This window comes from Rattus norvegicus, chromosome 17 (genome assembly GCF_036323735.1).
Source record: "Rattus norvegicus strain BN/NHsdMcwi chromosome 17, GRCr8, whole genome shotgun sequence".
NCBI lineage: Eukaryota > Metazoa > Chordata > Mammalia > Rodentia > Muridae > Rattus > Rattus norvegicus.
Window position 1 is genome coordinate 1281536 of NC_086035.1, and position 20288 is coordinate 1301823.

General features: G+C 36.9%; 1 protein-coding gene across 12 annotated transcripts in view; it reads right to left on the reverse strand.

The window, feature by feature from the left end:
- Ercc6l2 (ERCC excision repair 6 like 2) overlaps positions 1–20288 on the reverse strand; it is a 267327-nt gene that overhangs the window by 225655 nt on the left and 21384 nt on the right. For 11 of the 12 annotated variants that reach the window (XR_010058894.1, XR_010058892.1, XR_010058893.1 and 8 more), the window contains 6 exons: positions 17004–17197; positions 10420–10581; positions 9819–10026; positions 6966–7106; positions 5092–5205; positions 3635–3754 (listed from right to left, as the gene is read on the reverse strand). Coding sequence is in view for 8 of the 12 variants with exons in the window: in XM_039096261.2 (XP_038952189.1) it covers positions 3635–3754; positions 5092–5205; positions 6966–7106; positions 9819–10026; positions 10420–10581; positions 17004–17197 (939 nt within the window). In the remaining 4 variants the exon portion in view is untranslated. Of the gene's footprint in view, positions 1–3634; positions 3755–5091; positions 5206–6173; positions 6274–6965; positions 7107–9818; positions 10027–10419; positions 10582–17003; positions 17198–20288 lie in introns of those variants that run through there. The other variant, XM_039096262.2, reaches the window with a different exon arrangement.

Sequence of the window (20288 nt, forward strand, 5' to 3'; positions counted from 1 at the left end):
ATTTTGACCTCAAACTGCCCTCATACTCAGTTCTTTGGAGAGAAAGCAACAGTCCGAAAACTACACAATAAAAGCTGTTGTTTTTAAGCAGACATTCCCACATTGGGAAGACAGAAAACCATGAAAAGACAATCCACAAAGGGGAGAGGAATTTTCTGTACCAAGTTTTCTGAACTTGGTACACAAACAATGTTTTGAAGGAAACAACTTCTTGGATAATAAACATATAAGCAAAAAATATACTCAATAAAACAATCTCTTAATAGTTTACCTGGAAAGGACTTCCTTCAAATTTGAGTCTTATCCTCAATCTTTGAAAAAACATGCTTTGGAAGTTCTTTAAAAATCTACTTAGATGGTGAGTAAAAATGTCACAGCCTGGGGAAATATTTTAATATCTGGACAACATATAAACTTTTATTTGCATTTAGTTTTATTTTTCAATGAGTACCAGATTTTATGCATGACATGCATTTTAATTTTATATTATATATGACTGATGCTTTTAATTGACAGACTTTTTTTAAGGTTTTCAGAACTGAGTATAATTATAGAAATCTCCCACATACCACTCCTCATCTCTCTTTTTGCAATAGTGGGCATTAATCCTTAGCCTGTGCATGCCAGACAAACGCTCTACTTCTGAGCTATCTATCCCCATATTGCTGCCTATTGATGTTTATATAAAGCTAATGCTATTAAGATATGATTATCATTACTATTTATGAGGTATCCATACAACTGATTAGGAACACTGGGCTGTTACTGCTAACAGGAGTTTGGCTTGTGGTAGAGTTCACTCATTTTGTTTACAGTTTTGAATTCTGATGAATGGATCATGACGTTTTCACATCAAAGCATCATAAAAAACGTTACTGCTTAAAAGTCCCTGACACTTTACCTAGGTACCTTTCTTCTCCCAGAACCCCTGATCTGTCTCTGTAGTTTTTCCTTTTTCAGAGGGTCACATGGATGGAATCACATAGCAGCACAGCATGTATTTTCTCCAGGCTAGCTTCTTTAATTTAGCAGTGCACACTTAAGAGTTCTCCAAGTGTTTTACTATTTTTTATTTTTTTGAGAGAAGGCCTCACTGTGTAGCCATGACTGGCCTGTAACTTGCTATGTAGACCGTGCTGCCTTTTAACTGAATTGAGATACACTTGCCTCTGCTTCTGCCTCTGCCTCCAGAGTAAAGGGATTAAAAGCATGTACCACCACATCTCATTCAATTTTTATTGTTAAAAATATTCCATTTTGTACCACAGTTAATCCAGTTGCCCCTTGAAGGACATCTTAATTGCTTCTAAGCTTTGAAAATTATGAATAAATTTATGTGGGGCTCATATGTGGGCATTCACTAAATTTATCTCTTAGATAAATAACAAATAATGTGACTAATGGATAACGATAAAAATATTTCATTTTCTTATTTTAAATATCAAACACATTTTAAAAACGATGTAACTGACATTACTGCAAGCGAAAGCTTTGACAAAAGTCACCATACTATTCTTCAGAGGGACCAACTCACTCTTCAGTTTCACCTGTGCTGAAAGACGGTCAGCAGCTCCTGGTGCTGCCAGTGGTCTGGACTCTGCTACCCTGACAGAACCTGTTTTCTACTTTATGCTTACAGGTACTTAGCAGCATCTTACCTTGCACTTCCTTGTCATCTGCACTTCTTTTTGTAGTAAGTTATCTGTTCAGATCCTTTCTGATTTTTAAGCTAGATTATCTCCTTTCTACTACTGAGTTTTAAGAACACTCTGTATACTTTGGATACCAATTCTTCATTATTTTTGGAAAAAAAAAAAAAACAACTCACTAAATGAATGATCATACCAAAAGTTCAAAACTGACAATACATCAATGTGTGTTGTCGCTTTACTACTACAGATTTCTACTTACTCTCCATAGCGTATGAGAGTCTACCTACGAATTTGAGAGTATTCACAGCAAAGAACTGTGAAATTTTTAAAATTTTAAAAATAAGTTTCTCAAATTAATCAGACAGGCCTAGAAAGATGAATGTGGTACCTTTTGGTCCCATAGCACTGAGCTGGGTTCCCTAGTCTTTCTTACTCTCTTAGTAAGTAGATTTGTGATATATCACCTAATGAATAAAAAAATTCTGAGCTAAGTGGGTACAACTTCTGGTTATTCCAATGACAGGTAAGGAGGTAAGTATCCAATTAACACCAAGCCAGGTCACTGCTGCAGCTCTAAGGTTATGACAGCAAACACAGGCCTTATGAGTCTAGAGCCTCTGCAGTAGAAGCTGATACTGTAAATTCCAATTACATGTTGGAACTCCCAAAAGATACACAAATCAAGGATACAAGATCTTAACCTTATAGGCAGTAAGTCTATGATAAACCTATAGGCTGTATATCACTAAATCATATATATCACAGATAATGATGATAATTAAATATGTAAAAATGATCCTATAATACATATCCCCAGCTATTATTGTCAAGATCTGTTTGACTGGCAAAATCAGTTAGAAATTGCAAATCAGTGTTCTCCACAGAAACCAAGATGTCTACCCAGCTTCTAACAACCAAAATCAGAATAAAAATGAAATCTAATCATTTTCTTAACTATACAGTGTAATTTCTAAAAATAGAGCTCTAAATGAATCTGGATTTTATATTGAAATTTTATAAAAAGCAAATTATTTTATTTTAATTACTTGGAATAAGTCATGATATTCTCATGAATACAAACTAATTGATCTTTACAAATAATTTTTTTTTAAATCTTTTGGTTCTTTTTTTTTTTTTTTCTGGAGCTGGGGACCGAACCCAGGGCCTTGCGCTTCCTAGGCAAGCGCTCTACCACTGAGCTAAATCCCCAACCTACAAATAATTTTTAATGCAATCCCTTTTTACTACTTCAACCTATTTTGTTTCACTGAATTTCTAGGTTTTAAGCAACTAACCCACATTAAGCTTATCTAGATTAACTGCTAAAAATATTTCCAGATAAAACACTAATCGACTAGTTGGAATTACTTCCTTTTTATTCCCTTGGCCAAAAATAAAAAATCTTACCTTTTTCTTAACTATAGTAAAAGGGTGGGAATTGTGAACCCATAAATGAGGATTCTTGATAGCTATTGAGGGATTAAACAAACTTCTTGGAGGAAGCCAGAGGCTATTAGCAGGTCACACGACTATGACAGATAATGTCCAGAGACCTAGGTCAGGGCTACAGACCATGGGCTGCGTTTTCACACCCTTCCTTTAGTAATGCATACCAAGAACAACATGGCCACAGGTCAGTTCCCCTGTGCAGATGTAAGAAATGTTGTTACCTTGCAGTTTTACTATTTAGGTCAGCAAACAAAAATATGAGGCAGAAGATTCAATCTAGATGTGAGAACAACAAACATTTTAAGTGTTCTTAAGTCCAATAGATAAGTAAAGAAAAGCTTAACACATGTTTGATGCAACTGCCACTGAGAACCATTGTGTGCTGGGATCATAAGCAGAGCTCACAAACTCCGTCTTTTCTCACGGTTGGGGTGGCTGTCCTGATTAGCTGGTGTGCTTGCTGTATCCCTGCATAAATCTGATCTTTTGTACAGCATCCCCGTCTGTACACACACTAAAGGGAGAGTACATACCTTCATTTTCCCACTATATTTAGGGTCAGAAAGTGTTTCAAAGGCTGCATCTTTGCTTTTCTGAACAAAATCTGGGAATCTGGAAAATACCTGATCACAAATCCTCTTTATAAGTGTTTCCTTAAGAGAAAGAAGAAAATTTTTCAATACATATTAAACCTGAAAAAAAAACTTTATAAAAAAATTTCTATTTCTGGGAAACAGATATATAATCTGCCTTCTTTAAGTAAAATTAACAATTCAGAAAATCCTAAAGCTGTATGTTAAACATGTATGGTTTTGATGAATTCTTGATACTATGGATTAAGACGTTATATCATTACTTCCTTAAGATTTCCAAAACAAGGAAACAAATATTCCTCAAAGAATAAATAATACTGTCCAAGACTACTGTACCAGACTCTTAACAGATTTCAAAATTAGTTTAACCATACCGGCTACATCACAAGAAAATACTGTTAAACGAGAACAAACCTTACTACTGAGGTTGTGCTCTAGAGTAGGATACAGTCACAGTTACCACAGCAAATGCGTCTACTAAGACTCAACTTGGAGAGGACTGATTTTTGACAGTTTAGGAAACAGATTAAACAAATATAATTAAACATAGTATTAGTAGAATGGAATTGATTTATCAGCTATCCAAGTAATTATACCAAAAAATACAAGAAAATATATAAACACTATTAGAGACATAAACAGCTATTACGTTAAGCTCAAGCTTTTCTGCCTGATTAAAAAGTATACATGTTTCTTGATAATGTTTTATTTAAAAAATTAGTATTGATGTTGAAAATTGAACCCAGTATCTTGCACATGCACAGTGTTATGTCATTCAACTACTAAATTTTAAAATAAGCAAGTCAGAGTCCTCTTCGACCTAAAACACACTTAAGAGTATTTAGCTAAGACAATGAGAAGAACTGGAAAGAAGCTGTGTGTAAAGAGCTGATTGACTGAAGGCTGATATATTGTAGAGATTGGAATATTACAGGTTCAGAAGTTAATCTATGTTGGTTGGGTGGAGTTTTAGCCCCACGTCCTTGCCCACTTCTGTGTCAGAACTAATGCCCTGTGACTAACAGAATAATCCTTTGGAATACTAGTTTCTACCATTCCAAAAGCTAAGAATGTTGTAAGACAGCATCCTAGACCTACAGAAAAGCTTTCCCCATCTTGTTTTACCCATCTCTTTGATGTGCCCACCAATATATTTTTAAAACTTCTCTATTTCGCACTTTCTTCAGTAAACTAAAAACCTTCATAAAACCACTTCCATATTAAAATGGAAATTTGGTGTAATCTAAATCTCTGTTCCCAGGCTGTGGTCACTAAAATGACTCCAGAAGAAAGTATCTCTTACTCTCTTTTAGATGAGAACTATGATTTTTGTGTCAAAAATACTGTATGGTATCTGTTTTATATCAACAGTGTCACAAAGACATGTAAAGTCAAACCTGATGCTTGGAGGTGCTAGCAGCCTGCAGCAGTGCAACATGGTTGGCGACTTTCTGAAGCACAGTCAGGTAACTAAGGCACAAGGTTCTCACTGTGTCACCCTGTGAGTTGGTCTGTAACAGAATGAACAGAAAACACAAACAAGACAAGCATTTAACAACATGGCTATCTGACCAATTATAAAATGCTTCACTTAGTACTTACTGTCTAATTACCTAAGACAGTAAAGGCCAAGTACTCAGAAGGCTCTCTATGAATCGCTGACCTAGAGTCACTCTTGGTGATGTAGTGACCATAATGTAGTGATGCTTATTCCATAAAAGGGGAGTCTCCATCCTATATGGGACCGTGACAGAAAGGCTGCCATTAAGGGGTTACTAGGTTCACACTAGGTGAGGCACAATGCTCTAAGGAACACTTTACTCTCTACTTATGCTGTTACAGTCTGGAAAAAATGAACATATTTTAGAGACACTTGTCTCTCAATCTATTGAAACAAAGGAGCACAAGAAAATGGGAATTTCCCCAGGAATCTCACACTGGGAGGAGGAAATGGCCACAGCCAGAAAGGGAACTTAACTTTCAGAAAAGAGATTTCATACAGTTCTAACAACTTGTCAAACCACCTCACAGACTGAAGCCCAGGCAATGATGAGTCAGTGGTGGGTGGAACTTCACTTTGACTGACACTGCTTAGATGTACACTTTGATCTCACTTCTGGATCCTGAATATGGACTTGAGGAGTTTGTTGGACCTTTGTCTCTCCCCAATGTAGTTGAAGTGAATAATCTCCATTTTCTGCTTTCTACTTTTAATTTGTTTTTTTTTTAATTGGATTACTGATGAGTGGGCAGATCTGACTTGTGGAACAGGTCGTGGGCCCCGAATCTGATAGCAAAATTAACTGGGAACAGAAATGACTAAAAACAGCAAAAGCACTTAGGTGTCATAACAAGCAATCTAGGTAAGTACATAGGATCCCTGAAATCATCACAGATTTGGGACAGAAGAGGTTTTTTTGTTTTGTTTTGTTTTGTTTTTAAGCAAGAAATATAAAGAACAGATAAAAAAACAAGTGACCTTTAGTCTCTAGAAGAGCATTGTGTTCTACTACCCAAATCTCTATTATATGGACACTGTGGCTAGGAGTCACATCTTCCCAGCAAGCAGTGATTAATTCTTATAAGCAGTGGTAAGAAATCTGTGAAAAGAAAAAAATTTTTAAGATGAAAGTAGACTATTTACTAATATGAAGTAAGAAGATACCAATTTGAAGTTTAGTTTCCTTTTATAGCCATTTGAATATGTTATCTATATGGTTATTTAAAGTTGTAAAGCATTTCTGCTAAGTTGTATTTACATATGTGTATGTGTGTGATGCAGGCATCTATGTACCATGGCACGCATCTTTAGACCAGAGGATAGCTTTTTAAAAAAAGATTTATTTATTTATTTAATATGCATATACTGTAGCTGTCTTCAGACACACCAGAAGAGGGTATCAGATCCCATTACAGATGGTTGTGAGCCACCATGTGGTTGCTGGGAATTGAACTCAGGACCTCTGGAAGAGCAGTCAGTGCTCTTAACTGCTGAGCCATCTCCCCAGCCCCAGAAGGTAACTTTAGAGCCAGGGTCTGCCTTCCATTACTGGATCACAAGCACCCAGGATTCTCCGTCTGCACCCAGAACTTTTGAGGGAGCGGTGGGATCACAGAACCTGTTAATGCCTGTAACCTGGGTGGGTTCTGGGGATCAGAACTAAGCTGTCAGGCTTGGCCCCTTGATAACATAACTTCTAAAGTTAAAGAAAAGAAGTAAGGTGGTGTTGCTGACACAGAGTAAAAGTAGAGATGAATGGAAAATGCTTACCTTGTAGCAGCACTTTCTGCGCTTCTGGCCACTACCACAGGTACAAGGCTGAGAAGATGTGAGGATCAGAGCCACATCTTCTGTTTCTAACACTGTTTGGTAGACAGCTTTCTGGAAATCTGTCAAAGAAGAATATACCATCTGTACACAAAGGAAAAGACAGTTATTCAGATTCCTGTAGTGGTGAAAAAATCATCATAACAGCCACTGGATTTGACAAGGGCAACAGTGTCATCACCCACAATACCTCTGCGTATGGCTGCATGACAATTATTCCACCTCCTGACCCCACTATATATTGTGCAGACTATTACCTCACCTTTAGATAAACCTTTTCATTTGTTCTTTTTTTCACTTAGAAGAAAAAAATTACATGGAAAACAAATAATGTGACTTCCTTAGACACTCTCAGAATGTCATGGGTCTCTGTAGATATCTATCTGTGTATCATGCAAACAAATCACAATAAGGTAAAACAAAAGACTTAGAACATTAGTATAAATTACAAATGCTACTGAAATATTGAAAAACTGACAAAAATGCTAAAAAAAACTTCATGTTACTTTAGCTTGTTGGTTTGAGTATCTTGCTATACATTCCTAAAATTAGTGAGGAAATAATTAAATCAATGTATGAAAAAGCAAACATAATTTGCTATCGTATGACCAAATTCAAGGATAAAGTATTATAACAAAACAATGCCACCAAGTATAAGGAACACAATTTTCCTCTTACTTCAGGCAGCACTAGAAATAAATAACATTCTTCTAGATATGTATGTAACCAGTGTCAAAATCATGTCTACAGTATATAATTACTCTTCGATGCTCAGTCCTGAATATAAAAATATGTGAGAATAGCAGAACATAGAAGATGACAGTCAGTGACTAAATACTGTCAGTGTTCAACACTAACAATTACTAAGTGTTCCTTATGTGTTGTGCATTTCAGAACAACCATGTGAAGCCTGCCTGACATCATTGGTTCCACTTGACAAACAACACTGGTCTCAGTGGGCTACCCAACTGAGGAAACCTTTAACTGGGAGAGCCAGAGCTCAAGTTCTAAGTCTTTAGGTGAAATTCTCTCTTGATATATTTTGTTAGTATTATTCCTACATAACAGATTGCATACACATGTACGTGCACACACACCTCTGCATGCAACATTTTTAAAAGCATAGGTTCACAAAGTACTTCAACATATTTGCTTTAGATTAATATCAAAAGTCATATGTTATCAATTTTCTCAACCTTCACATCAGTACCAGCTTTTATTTTCAAATCTATTTTTACAAGGTATCCTAAGATAAAGTGCATTTGATACCATCACCACAGCATGAGTTAGATTTAGCTTATAATAGTTTATAGAATCTTTATCCTACTGCTGGAACTATTAAGAATCACAAAATTAAACATCAAGGAAATGAGAATTTGGTCTGGTCTTGTTTTCTAAGAAAGGGTTTTACTGTGTAGAGCCGGCTGGCCTGGAACTCACTATGAAGACCAGGCTGGCCTGAACTCAGAGATCTGCTTGCCTCTGCCTTTTGGTGTTGATATTAAAAGTGCAAGCAAGGGGTTGGGGATTTAGCTCAGTGGTAGAGCACTTGCCTAGGAAGCGCAAGGCCCTGAGTTCGGTCCCCAGCTCCGAAAAAAAGAACCAAAAATAAATAAATAAATAAAAGTGCAAGCAATTACACCTGGCTTAAGATGTGTGTTAGACACACGCTGTCATGGCTTGGATTCCAAAGGCCCACCCCACATAGGTCCACAAGCCAAAATCCAGCTCAATGGCTTTTGGCACCACTGGGACGTGGTGGAGCCTTTACAAGAAACTGAGGCCACTGAGATTGTGTCCCTGAAAGGGACACTGGGTTCCTGGCCCCTTCCTGTCTCTTTTCTTCTCCATAACACAGTGAGGTCAGAGCTTGTTCCACCATGTTTTCTTATAGATTACAGGTCCAAAGTATGTGGGTTGATGTCTATATGCAGGTGAAGGCAGGCACAAGGTAAGATGAGACTTGTGAAAGGAAAAAAAAAGGAGGGTGCAGAGTTTTTGAGTGGTGGGAGAGATAAGAGGAGGGAGAACCACCAAGATGGAGGAAAGGACAACCCAGATTTGTGTGGCTTGCTATGAATATCTTACAAGGGATGGATTACTACAGGACAGTTTGTCTTATCTAGGTGAGGGTTTTATATCAATATCAATTGGTTCTAAGTGTATTGTGTGGATGTTTTGTGGGGTAAGAATCTACTGATATAAATCTGATTGATAAATTACAAGCTTTTAGTTTTGATTTTATTGGGTTACTGGAAATTGTGACTGAGCAGAGTCAACAAGAGAGCTATGAGATAGGCGGTCAGTCATTACATGGGGCTGGTGTGGCAGCGACCCGCCATGGGAACTAGAAGGGCAGTCACTGATGGGGCTAGCCGTGGCAGTGAGATCACCTCAGGGCCCAGAGGGTAGCCAGCAGTAGTATGGGATGGAAACTGGGAACTTAGCGAGTCAGATGAAGACACTTTGATAGCTCTGGGCCAGAGAATCTGCGAATCTGGCTGACTGAGATGAGAACACCCTGCTAATGCCATGTGGCCTGACAGTGCTGGTGAATAGCGTGGGATGGTTTTCCTTTATTTAATATTTACCAAAACACAAGGGACCACAGACTGAAACCTGTGAAACCAAGGTAAACCTTTCCTCTTTGTAGTGATTTATCTCCAGAGTATGTTACAGCAATAGAAAGCTCGCAAACACATGTACTATTTTACAGAAGTAAGCCTAAAAACAAATGCAATGCTTTTCAGGGAAAAAAAGTGAGAAGGAATTAACATACACAAACACAGTTCTCACCCGGTCTTCTTTCTTAGGCAGCTGCCCCTTGATAAGAGTCTTGGTACGCCTGAGGAAATAGCCAGACATCTTTTTGGCAAGTCTGTGCATGGCTTTTCGGCCAGTAGCAAGCTCTCTTTTTGTTGCTGTGTGTCTCTGGCCATGTTCCACTGGGTCAGAAAATTGCTTCTTGAAGTGAATCCTGCTACCTAAAAGTCCTGGCACAGCCCTGCACAAAGGCAGTAAGAAAACGTTTAACAAAGTTACTAATTTATCTAAAAAGAAAAGCATTCAATTCTATTGCTTGTAAGGGATATTCAGTGGTTTACTTAATAACAACAAAAACAAGACCCAGGAAAACAGCATTCCTTCTTCATGACTGTTTATAACTGAAGATAATGAACTGGTAACTCAGCACTTATTTACTCTGGGGATCAACAATAACACGCTAAGACTTTCACAGAACTTCAAACCCAGAAACTTGCTTGGGAATGAGTATTTCTGTAAACAGTTAAGTGACCACTTTTTTTGGGGAGGGGCTGTGATTTAAAGAACCAGCAATCAGAAAACAGGGGCAGCATTCAGCTAAACACGATCCTGGAAACCCACGCACGTCACTCACCAGTCCATGACACACCACAGCTCCTTCATGTTGTTCTGAAGGATAGTACCAGTGAGGCCAATGCGGACCTTACACTTCACAGCCTTCATAACTTCTGTAACTCGAGCATTTGGATTCCTGATTCTATGAGCTTCATCTACAATAATAGCTGACCATTCCAAACTAAAGAGAAAAGGGTACGGATAGAAGGAAAAACCAGAACATTTCTTTACCTTAGACATTTACACAACATTTTTTCATTATATCCCTAACACCTTCATCCTTTGATGAGCCTACTGAGTTCTCATCTGGCTAAGTGACCCTAGGTCACAGAACACCACTGATAAATATAGAAAACATGAGAAATGAGGAAAGACATGATTTTGTAAGCCCCAATAAAATGTATATGATACTACTTTAGAGATCATGTTTGATAATGCTGGAAAAAAATTTAAACATCATTAAATGACAAAATTTGTCCTTTAAATAACAAGCCAGAAACAGACACATCAAAGAAGGAAACTTTACATTAAATCTGAATGAAGACCTTAGTATTTTATTTTGAAATTTGTAATATACACTGTTTATGAAGAAGGTTAGTAGTGATTGCTGTACATCAGTGGGAGGGTTTTTTTTGTTTTTTTTTTTTTGTTTTTTTTTTTTTGTTTTTTTTTTTTCAGGAACATGCCAGAAATGCTTAAGAGCCAAACCCAGGATAAATGTCAAAAAGAACAGAAGCCAGTCTAATTAAAATATCAAAGCATCAAGAATAACAGTTAAATTGTGTGCAAAATATTGGATAAACATCTAGAACTTAAAGGGGGAAAAACAAACCATATATAAAAATGAACTTAAGATATATTACAAATCTAAATATTTAAAAATAAATTTATAAAACATCAATTTTCTTATTCTATTCAAACACAAACTTCTCAGAAGTCTAATGATAAAATGGATGCTGTCAAAGTTACAAACTTTTGCCCTTCTGAAGACACCATTTAGAACATGAAAGACATAAACTGAGAGAAGACATTTGCAAATTATAGTCAGGTAAAACACCTGTATGTAGACTATAGGCTACTAAAGCTCAACATCCTAACCAAAAGATAGGCAAATCACTTCAACTAACTGAAAACGCACACATTGCAAGTAAGCATGTCTATAGTTCAGGGGAAAGGGACAAACTGCCATCATTGTAGACTTACTCATTGGCTTACCTTCTTACTCCAATACAATTAGACATTCATTTACCTTGCTTTAAGTGTGTTTAATTTCTAACCAATGAGACTCTTCTATAAAGAAAAATGCCATTAATAAGGTAAAGAGAATGATAAACTACAAAAGCAGATTATATGCTGAAACCTAATAAGATAAATGGATTCAAGTAAGGATAAATTTTACAACCCAACACATCTACATAAATGAACATAATAATCAAAATGTTGCCTTATAGATTTGCTACTGTCAAGAAAAGACCGTATTTTGAAGATATTGTATGGATACGTCCTTTCTTATCCCACAGGTAAATTTAGTGTCATTAACAATAAACAACATGGTGCTCCCCAAAGTGACAATGTGAAGTTCACAGCAATATTCATAAAGCATCCTTGCCAACAATGTCAACCTGCATAAAACAAAGCTTTTAGGCTGGACTCAGTTTATTGAAATACAAATGATAAACGGGATCACTCTATATCAGGTGAGTATAAAATAACTAAAGTCACCATCCAAACCTTTACTGAATCCTGCTTTATAGATATTAGCTATTAATAAGACCTTAAGGATAATTAAAAAAATTTTAACTGCTTTCTCTTTGTTTCCCCCTCATCTTTTTTTTTTTACTACTTTCCTTTGTGAATATATGTATATATGTATGTACGTACCTGTTTGTATGGGTACACAATGTGTGCATGTGCCATGTAAAAGACAGAGGTCAGCTTCAGGTATTACTCCTTAGATGCTGCCCACCTTGTTTTTTTGAGACAAACTCTCTCCCTGGTCTGGAGTTGGCCAATTAGGTGAGATTAGCTTGCTAGGGAGCTCCAGGGTTCTATCTGTCTCAACCTACAGATGTGTGCCACAATTTTCAGTGGGTTCTAGGGAATCAAAGTCAGGTCTTTATGCTTCATAGCAAGCACTTTACCAAGTCACCTACCCATATGACAGGGATAATGAGGTATAAAGAGCACTAACTTAGATATATAACAAAATTAAAATATGGGTTCAAGCTGTAATGTTATGTGAAACTTACTAAAGTGATTTGCTAGTGTACTTAGACAATGTGTATAGTCATGTGCATATAATACATGAACACACATTCATGCTTACACACACATGCATGAATGCACACATGTGCATACACAGATATTCACAAAAAGATCTGTGGACTCTAATTGCTAAGTATATAAATACTCTTACACATTTGTCCAACTTTTCTTCAGATTCCTTAATTTAAAGGTACAAAAAGATAGACCCTCTCAAGGACACAGAAAATAAGAAATGTAAAGAAGATAGACAAGAAGACTTGGAGAAACAGAAAACGCTCTGTAGGTAGCAGAAGTGCAAGCCAAGGAGCACTCTCATGCACATGTGTAGTTCTTAAGAGGACTACAGGGTGGGAATACTGGATGACTCAGGAAACTGGAGTCACATCAATACCCAGCCATTTGTTCAAGAAGTTCAAAAATAACACTTCTCACTCTACAATTCATACATGAAAATTATTCTCACATAAGGAAATAAAAGACAAAGTATGGCAAAATTTTAATTTTCCCTAAGAAAAGGCAGATATACACAAAAATCTTTAAAAATTATAGCATAAATATTTGTTATAGATGGAGATATAAAAGTCAGACATGATGATACACACTTTGCAATCCCAGCACTCAGAAAGTGTTGGCAGAAGAATTTAAGGCCAGCCTGGGGTACACAGAAAAGTCTGGCTGGCCTGGGTTAGAAGAAACTATCTGACCAAACTGAATGAAGTGGAGAAGCAGGGAGGATGGGCAAGAAAGAGACAGACAGAAAGACAGACAGTCTGCCTAAGTAGTGTCTGTAAGAGCTCAAGGTACAGGTTAGGAGGAGTGCACAAAAAAAAAAAAATGCAGCCTTATTTGGCTTTTGAGATATATATTTAAATCTACCAACATTTCATAAAATATATGAATATAATATACTAGTAATAATTATATATTGTTCAACCATAGTATACCATGCATTTGTCTACTCTGTGGATGGTTTATTATAAATATACAGAGCACCACATGTATAAAATAGTACTCAGAGGAAACATAAAACATTTAAAGTATATTAAAACAGACATTTGAACTAGTAACAACTAACAGCAAAAAAGTAATGTCCTCCTTTCTCTACTTTTATAAAGATATAGTTTACAGTTACATAATTTTTGAAACTCTTAAAACTTGTGTCACATAAAATAACCACTTACACATGTCTTTAGCATTAGCATATGTTAAAATGCAATAAGCACAGAAGCATAAAAGTTAAATATGAAATTTATGTAAAGGAACACAAGGACAAGTAAACATTAATTAAATGTGACTATAAGAAAATTTATTATATTTATCTAATTGCATAACATCTTTTCAGATAACATGCTGGTTTAAACACTGAGATCTGGAGTTAGATTGGTAATCAATGTTATAACCTCATGTCCACCACTGATTTTACTGTATAAGCTTGGACAAATTGCTTAATAATGCCTCCATAACCAAGATTATTGTCTTCTGCCAGAATCCATAAAACAGTAAAATACAAACTTAGCATGGGGTAAAAATCATAACCAAAGCCTACCTAGTAAAATCTAAGTTTACCCACACTGCATTAAATATGAATGGTCTAAATTCCTACCTCACAAATGCAAAGATTGTCAGAATGAACATTAAAAAAAAATCAATCACAGTTCAACTAAATTCTACTTGTAAAGAAAGTCACTAAAATATATAGAAAATGTGACAATAAAAGGAAGAAAAACTATAATATGCAGTTGGCATAAGAGAACTGTTGGCAGTTATATTCGTATTATACAAACAATATAAGAAATAAAAACAAGAGGTACTTTTAAAAATAATCCAAGAGAAAAAATAAAAATTTGAAAATGCATGTGAACCTAAAAGCAGAACCTAAAAAATGTGTTAAAGTTACAGAACTGAGGAGATATAAATAACTATATGATTTCAAATCTCATCTCAGAGAATTATAACCCAACCCCAAAGAAAATCAGCAAAGACAGGGAATACTCAAAACTATACAGATCAACCTAGGCTTCTTGACACTTAGAGAACTCTATACATAGCAACTGTAGAATACACAGTGCACATGCATTAGAAAGGTAGAATTCCTATATCTCATTAAAATGAGTAAAAACAAAAAGACTCACAATGCTGATATCGGTGAGACTGTGAAGCTATAGAACCCTTACAGAATCCCGTTAAAGTACAATGGTATAATCACTATGAAAAACAGGTTTGTAGTTTCTTCCATTTAAACCTGTACTTACTCTATCTCAAATTTCCACTCTCATTTATCCACCCAACAAAAATAAAAACATATGTCAGAAAGGGCTTCCATAAATATATTTCTTGATATGTTACTTATGATATCGATGAACTAGGAAACAACTCAAATAACTACTTTCAAATGAGTAGGCAACCAAGGAGGAATACAATTCAACATTTAAAAAATAATTACTGATTACTGAATGGTTCAGATGCATCTTAAAAAACATGCTGGGCAAAGATGAATGAGGAAACTTTCAGCCGAACTGCATTAACAGAAGTCTCTGAAACAGTTTGAAACAGTCTGTGGTGACAGAAACCAGGATTTGTGTTCATGGTGTGAACTGCGGAATATCTGACTATAAGGAGGACAGCTGGGGTAACACAAATGTTTTCTCCCTTCCATGGGATAGGGGTTGAGCTCAAGTATTCATTTTTTAAAACAGGTATCAGCAAACTGTGGCTATTGGGCTAACCCCAGATTATGAATAGTTTTGCATGATCAACAAATTAATAGTTTCATATTTTTAGTCAGTTGAAAAATAAAAAAGAATATCCACAGAACCTATGTATAGCCTTAAAATATTTGCTAACTGGACCTTTACAGAAAAATCTAACTATGCCAGGTCAGTATTCACAGCACTATATAATGTGCTCCTTAGTATCTGAAGATTGGTTCAGGGACCAAAATATGTGGAAGTTCAAGTCTCTTACATAACATGACACAGTATCTTCATATAATCTACATATATCTTCCTGTATTCTTCAAATAATCTGTGTAATGTGTAATACCCTCCACAATATAAATGCTATATAAAAATACTATACTGAGTTGTTGAGGGAAATCATTAATTTGTTCTAGCCATGTGGAACCCATGGAAATGAAAGCTAACTACATGTAAAAATCACTATTGATTACTGTACACGGATTCAGCCTTGTTAGATTAATTCTAATGGAAACTTTCCACCTGTGTTTGAACAGCTCATTTTGGCAAGAGCAGATCCAATTCATCCAGTTATTTTCCAGATGAGATGGCTTAACCAAATCCACATAGCTTTGTAGCATGTGCTTTTAGTATATTCTTTTTTTTTGTTACTTTTGAGCCCAGGCCCCATTATATGTGCTCATGTTGGCCTTAAATTCATGATCGTCTCACCTCAGCTCCAGAGCAGGTAAGGTTTCAGGTATACCCCATCTCATCTCACTACATTTCACTCTTGACTACGTCTGTGTGATCTCATGCCAGGGCATTTTAGCTGATTTGAAAGAATCACTTTTAAGGTCTCTTTCACTGACTATAATTGACACTGGTTAAAACCATAGTATTTTAGCACTTAAAAGATTTATTAGGTAACTCACATGTCCTCCCTGCTTACATGCTCTTGATTCTTGTCTGTTATCTAGTAAGGACACCTCATTTTGACTTATATCCCTATGTAAACAGCCCGATATTTTCTTTTTTTTTTCTTTTCTTTTCTTTTTTTTTTTTTTTCGGAGCTGGGGACCGAACCCAGGGCCTTGCACTTGCTAGGCAGCACTCTACCACTGAGCTAAATCCCCAACCCCAACAGCCCAATATTTTCTTAATCACATCTTTGAACATGATTACATTCTAACATTGGGACCTATACACATGAACTGGGAATTTGGGTACAAAGTAGGTCAGAACAAATCTCTTAATTTGGTTTTCTTCCATCGACGTGTCTTAACATGTCAATAGTGGCTTTTCCCTCCATAACCTGATGGAGATACATAAGGGGTGTGCTAGTGATCTAAGGTGCAGATCCAAGTGTTCTAGGCGGCTTTCAATACTGTTGTAGGTATCATCTATGCAAAGTGTCATACATGGACTTGAGACACGTCTCTACTCTCTAAAGTTTACTGTTTAGAAAGAAGTCCTGTTCTGAGTTTAAGAGAAATGATATGAAGTGGTAGGAAGCCATCCAGATGGAGTCAGCTATCACATACTATGGCTTATAATCCTGACATGAAAATCAGGCTTAAAGGAGCTTGAATTTTGAGCTGAGATATGAAGATGCACATAACTGATGTTGGCAGCACTGATAGCACTACTCTCATGAGTTTACCTGTTAAGCTCCTCCAGACACAAGCGCAGTGTTTCATAGGTCGTCAGAGCAATTTCACATTTCCTTTGCTTTAAACGAGTCAGCTCATTGTCTTTTTTGCTACCATGTAAAACAGTAACTCTGAAATATCCCCAGGTATCCAATTCATCCTTCCAGTTGTAGAGGACAGAGAGAGGAGCAACTATTAAGAACATCTAAAAACAGGAAGAAAAGCATCCATGTTTTTAATAAGAACTCCAACATAAAGTGGTACAATATCAATAGTTCATTCCTTGATTTTGATGCTATAAGTAAGTAATTAATACAAATGATTGGTTTGCTGAATGTGGACAAAAAAAAGATCCTCAAAAATTATCTTTGCGTAATTAGTTTTTTGTTAGAACAAAGAAGATAACCCACAGACAGGAACAGCTATGTTTCATTTCTATTTTTAAAGGCACTGAAGAGAAAAGTAACTCTCTGAGAGGAGAACAGTAGCATTAGGATCCCAACAATAGAGTTATACAAAGCAAATGGGCAGCACCCTTCGCTGAACAGTCTTCTGGGGCTGCTTTCTTATCTTCCGTACTCCCTTTTTCTCAGACTCTCTCAGTCGAAGGCATGAAAAAGTGGAAAACTAGAGCAAGTAGAGAGCCTCCACCTAGGTTTCTGTTAGTCACTTTACCTGTTTATTTCCACAAACCCTGCCTTCCCACCTGTGACTACAAGATTAACTGTTTATGTTCTTCAAAGACAGCAAGGTTTGATTTTACTCAGTGGTTCCCATCTGTCTTTCTATCAATCTAGAATCAACATGGTAAACTGGCCCTAGCCTTCCCCACATGCCAGCTTTATTTTTATAAAGGACTACTTTTATCAACTGGCATAATTTCCAAAACAAAACAGAAATCAAACTGAAACAAGATAGAGCATGTTTTCTCCACTGCACATCTTTGGCTACCAGGCTCTCCCTTCAGAGCTCTGTTCTCAAGACTTATCCACACTTATTACCTCTACCCCCTGTTCTCTATTGAACTTCTAGCCATTTGGAAATAAGCTACAGTCTAAATATGAAATGGTCCCCAAAGGCATGTGTGGTAAAGACTTGGTTTCTGGGGAGATGGTGGGACTTTAAAAGACAGTGCCCTGTGAAGGGAAATTGAACTATTGGGACACAGTTCAATGACCTAGGAGAACATTTCTCCTATCTTTTTCACTTTGTCCTCCATGAAGTGAGCAGCTTCCTCTGCCATATATTCCTATCATGATGCACTGCCTCACCACAGGCTGTAAAGCCAAGAAGACAATAGATCATGAACCAAAACCTCTAAAACTAAAAGCCAAAATAAACTTTTTTAAAGTAACTTATCTCAAGTAATTTATTAAAGTAACAGAAAGCTGATTAATTTAGCTTTCAACTAGAGCAATCTAGTTTTCACAGTGGTGCTCGGATGCTCTACTTTTATTTTTTAACCCTGAATATCTCTCTCACCAACTACTTAAAACTTCTTATGTTTTTATTTTTCTTTGTGACCAATACTCCTAGGTCATTACATATACGAGAATTATTAGTACATTTTTCTAAAGGTTTATACTTGCCCACTCCCAAGAGATGAAGCAATAAAGCATACTATAAAATAAAAAGTTTTGTATAATGTTTCATCAGGCCACTTATGACCTATAAGAAACAATAATATGCCATGTTTATAAAGAGAAAGAAGAAAACAAAGTCTAGCTGTAGCTAACTCCTTACCCCCATCCATCAAGAACAGGAGCACCTTCTTCCCATCTTGCTTCACTTCAAATAGCTTTTGCTATTATAGTTTACCTTATAATTTCATTTTTCTCCTACCTTCAAATACAAAGTCAAGGCTCGAAATGCTATATCCAATTGTGATGCCTCTCTTTGAATTGTGTATATTATAAGATGAAAATCGTGGGTACAAACTCCATCTGTGTCCCCAGTAGTTCCTACCCTTAGAACTGCAGTGCTAAGGATTTAACCCACACATGTCACTCCAGAAGTTGAGGAGATGTATACATAAGCATTTTCACAGTAGCACCACCATTTGCAATGCAACCCCCCATAACTGATCTTTTTTAAACCTGCTTGGCTCCTTATTTTTCCTTCCTAGTGTTTATGTTTTGTTTAGCCTTAACTATCAATTTGACATAGCCTAGAGTCATCTGAGAAGCCTTAATTGAGGAATTTTCTAGATCAAACTGTTCTATGGGAATGTCTGTGGGAGCTCTCTTTATTAATTTATGTGGACGGTCCTAGCCTACTGTGGGCTGTAGCATCTTTAGGCAAGCTATCCTGGGTTGTATAAGAAAGCTAGCTAAGCATGAACCTGCAAGCGTGAGAGAATGAGCCAGGAAGCAGTGTTACTCCATGGTTCCTGCCTTCAGCTTCCCACTGCGAATTCCTGGCCTTCGGTACTAGACTATGAGCTGGAAGTGTAGAGCAAATAAACCTTTTCTTCCCCAAGTTATATCTGACAAGTCTCTTATCTGACTAGTCTTTTACCCAGCAACAGAAAGGAAACAAACTTTCCAACTGTTTCAGCTATATAAGAGCTTAAAGGGTGGCAAATGTAAGTAAATTAACAAAAGGAACTTTTGTTCAGTACCAGATCTTTCTTACACTGGTATTGTAACTGATAGAAAAAAATTCTTTAATTTTTCAATTTTAATTTTCTCTGTGGGTGGTGCAAGTTTGTGTACACGTAATGATAGGACAAAGATTGACTTTGAATGTCTTCCTGTCTGTTCCCCACAGGGAGACCAACAGAATCAACTAACCTAGATCCTTGGATCTCTCAAGTCTGAACCACCAACCAAAGAAAATATAAAAGCTGGACCTAGGCCTCCCTACACGTATATAACAGATGTGCAGCTCCATCTTCAAGTGCATCCTGAACATCTGGAGCAGGGGCTATCCCAAAAGACGTTGCCCTATGTGGGATATGTTCTTCTAGCTGGGCTCTTTGTCTTGCCTCAATGGGAGAGGAAGCACCTAACCTCACAGAGACATGAAGCCTGGGTGTGGGGATATCCAGGGGGCCCCAACCGCTCAGAGGAGAAAGGGAGAGGGGTCAGGGGTTGGGGGAAGGATTGTGGGACAGGGTGACTAGAAGGGGTCCAGTGAGTAGGATGTAGAGTGAAAATTAAATAAAAAGAAAGAAAAGAAGGAAGGAAGGAAGGAAGGAAGGAAGGAAGGAAGGAAGGAAGGAAGGAAGGAAGGAAGGAGGGAGGGAGGGAGGGAGGGAGGGAGGGAGGGAGGGAAGGAAGGGAGGAAGGAAAGCA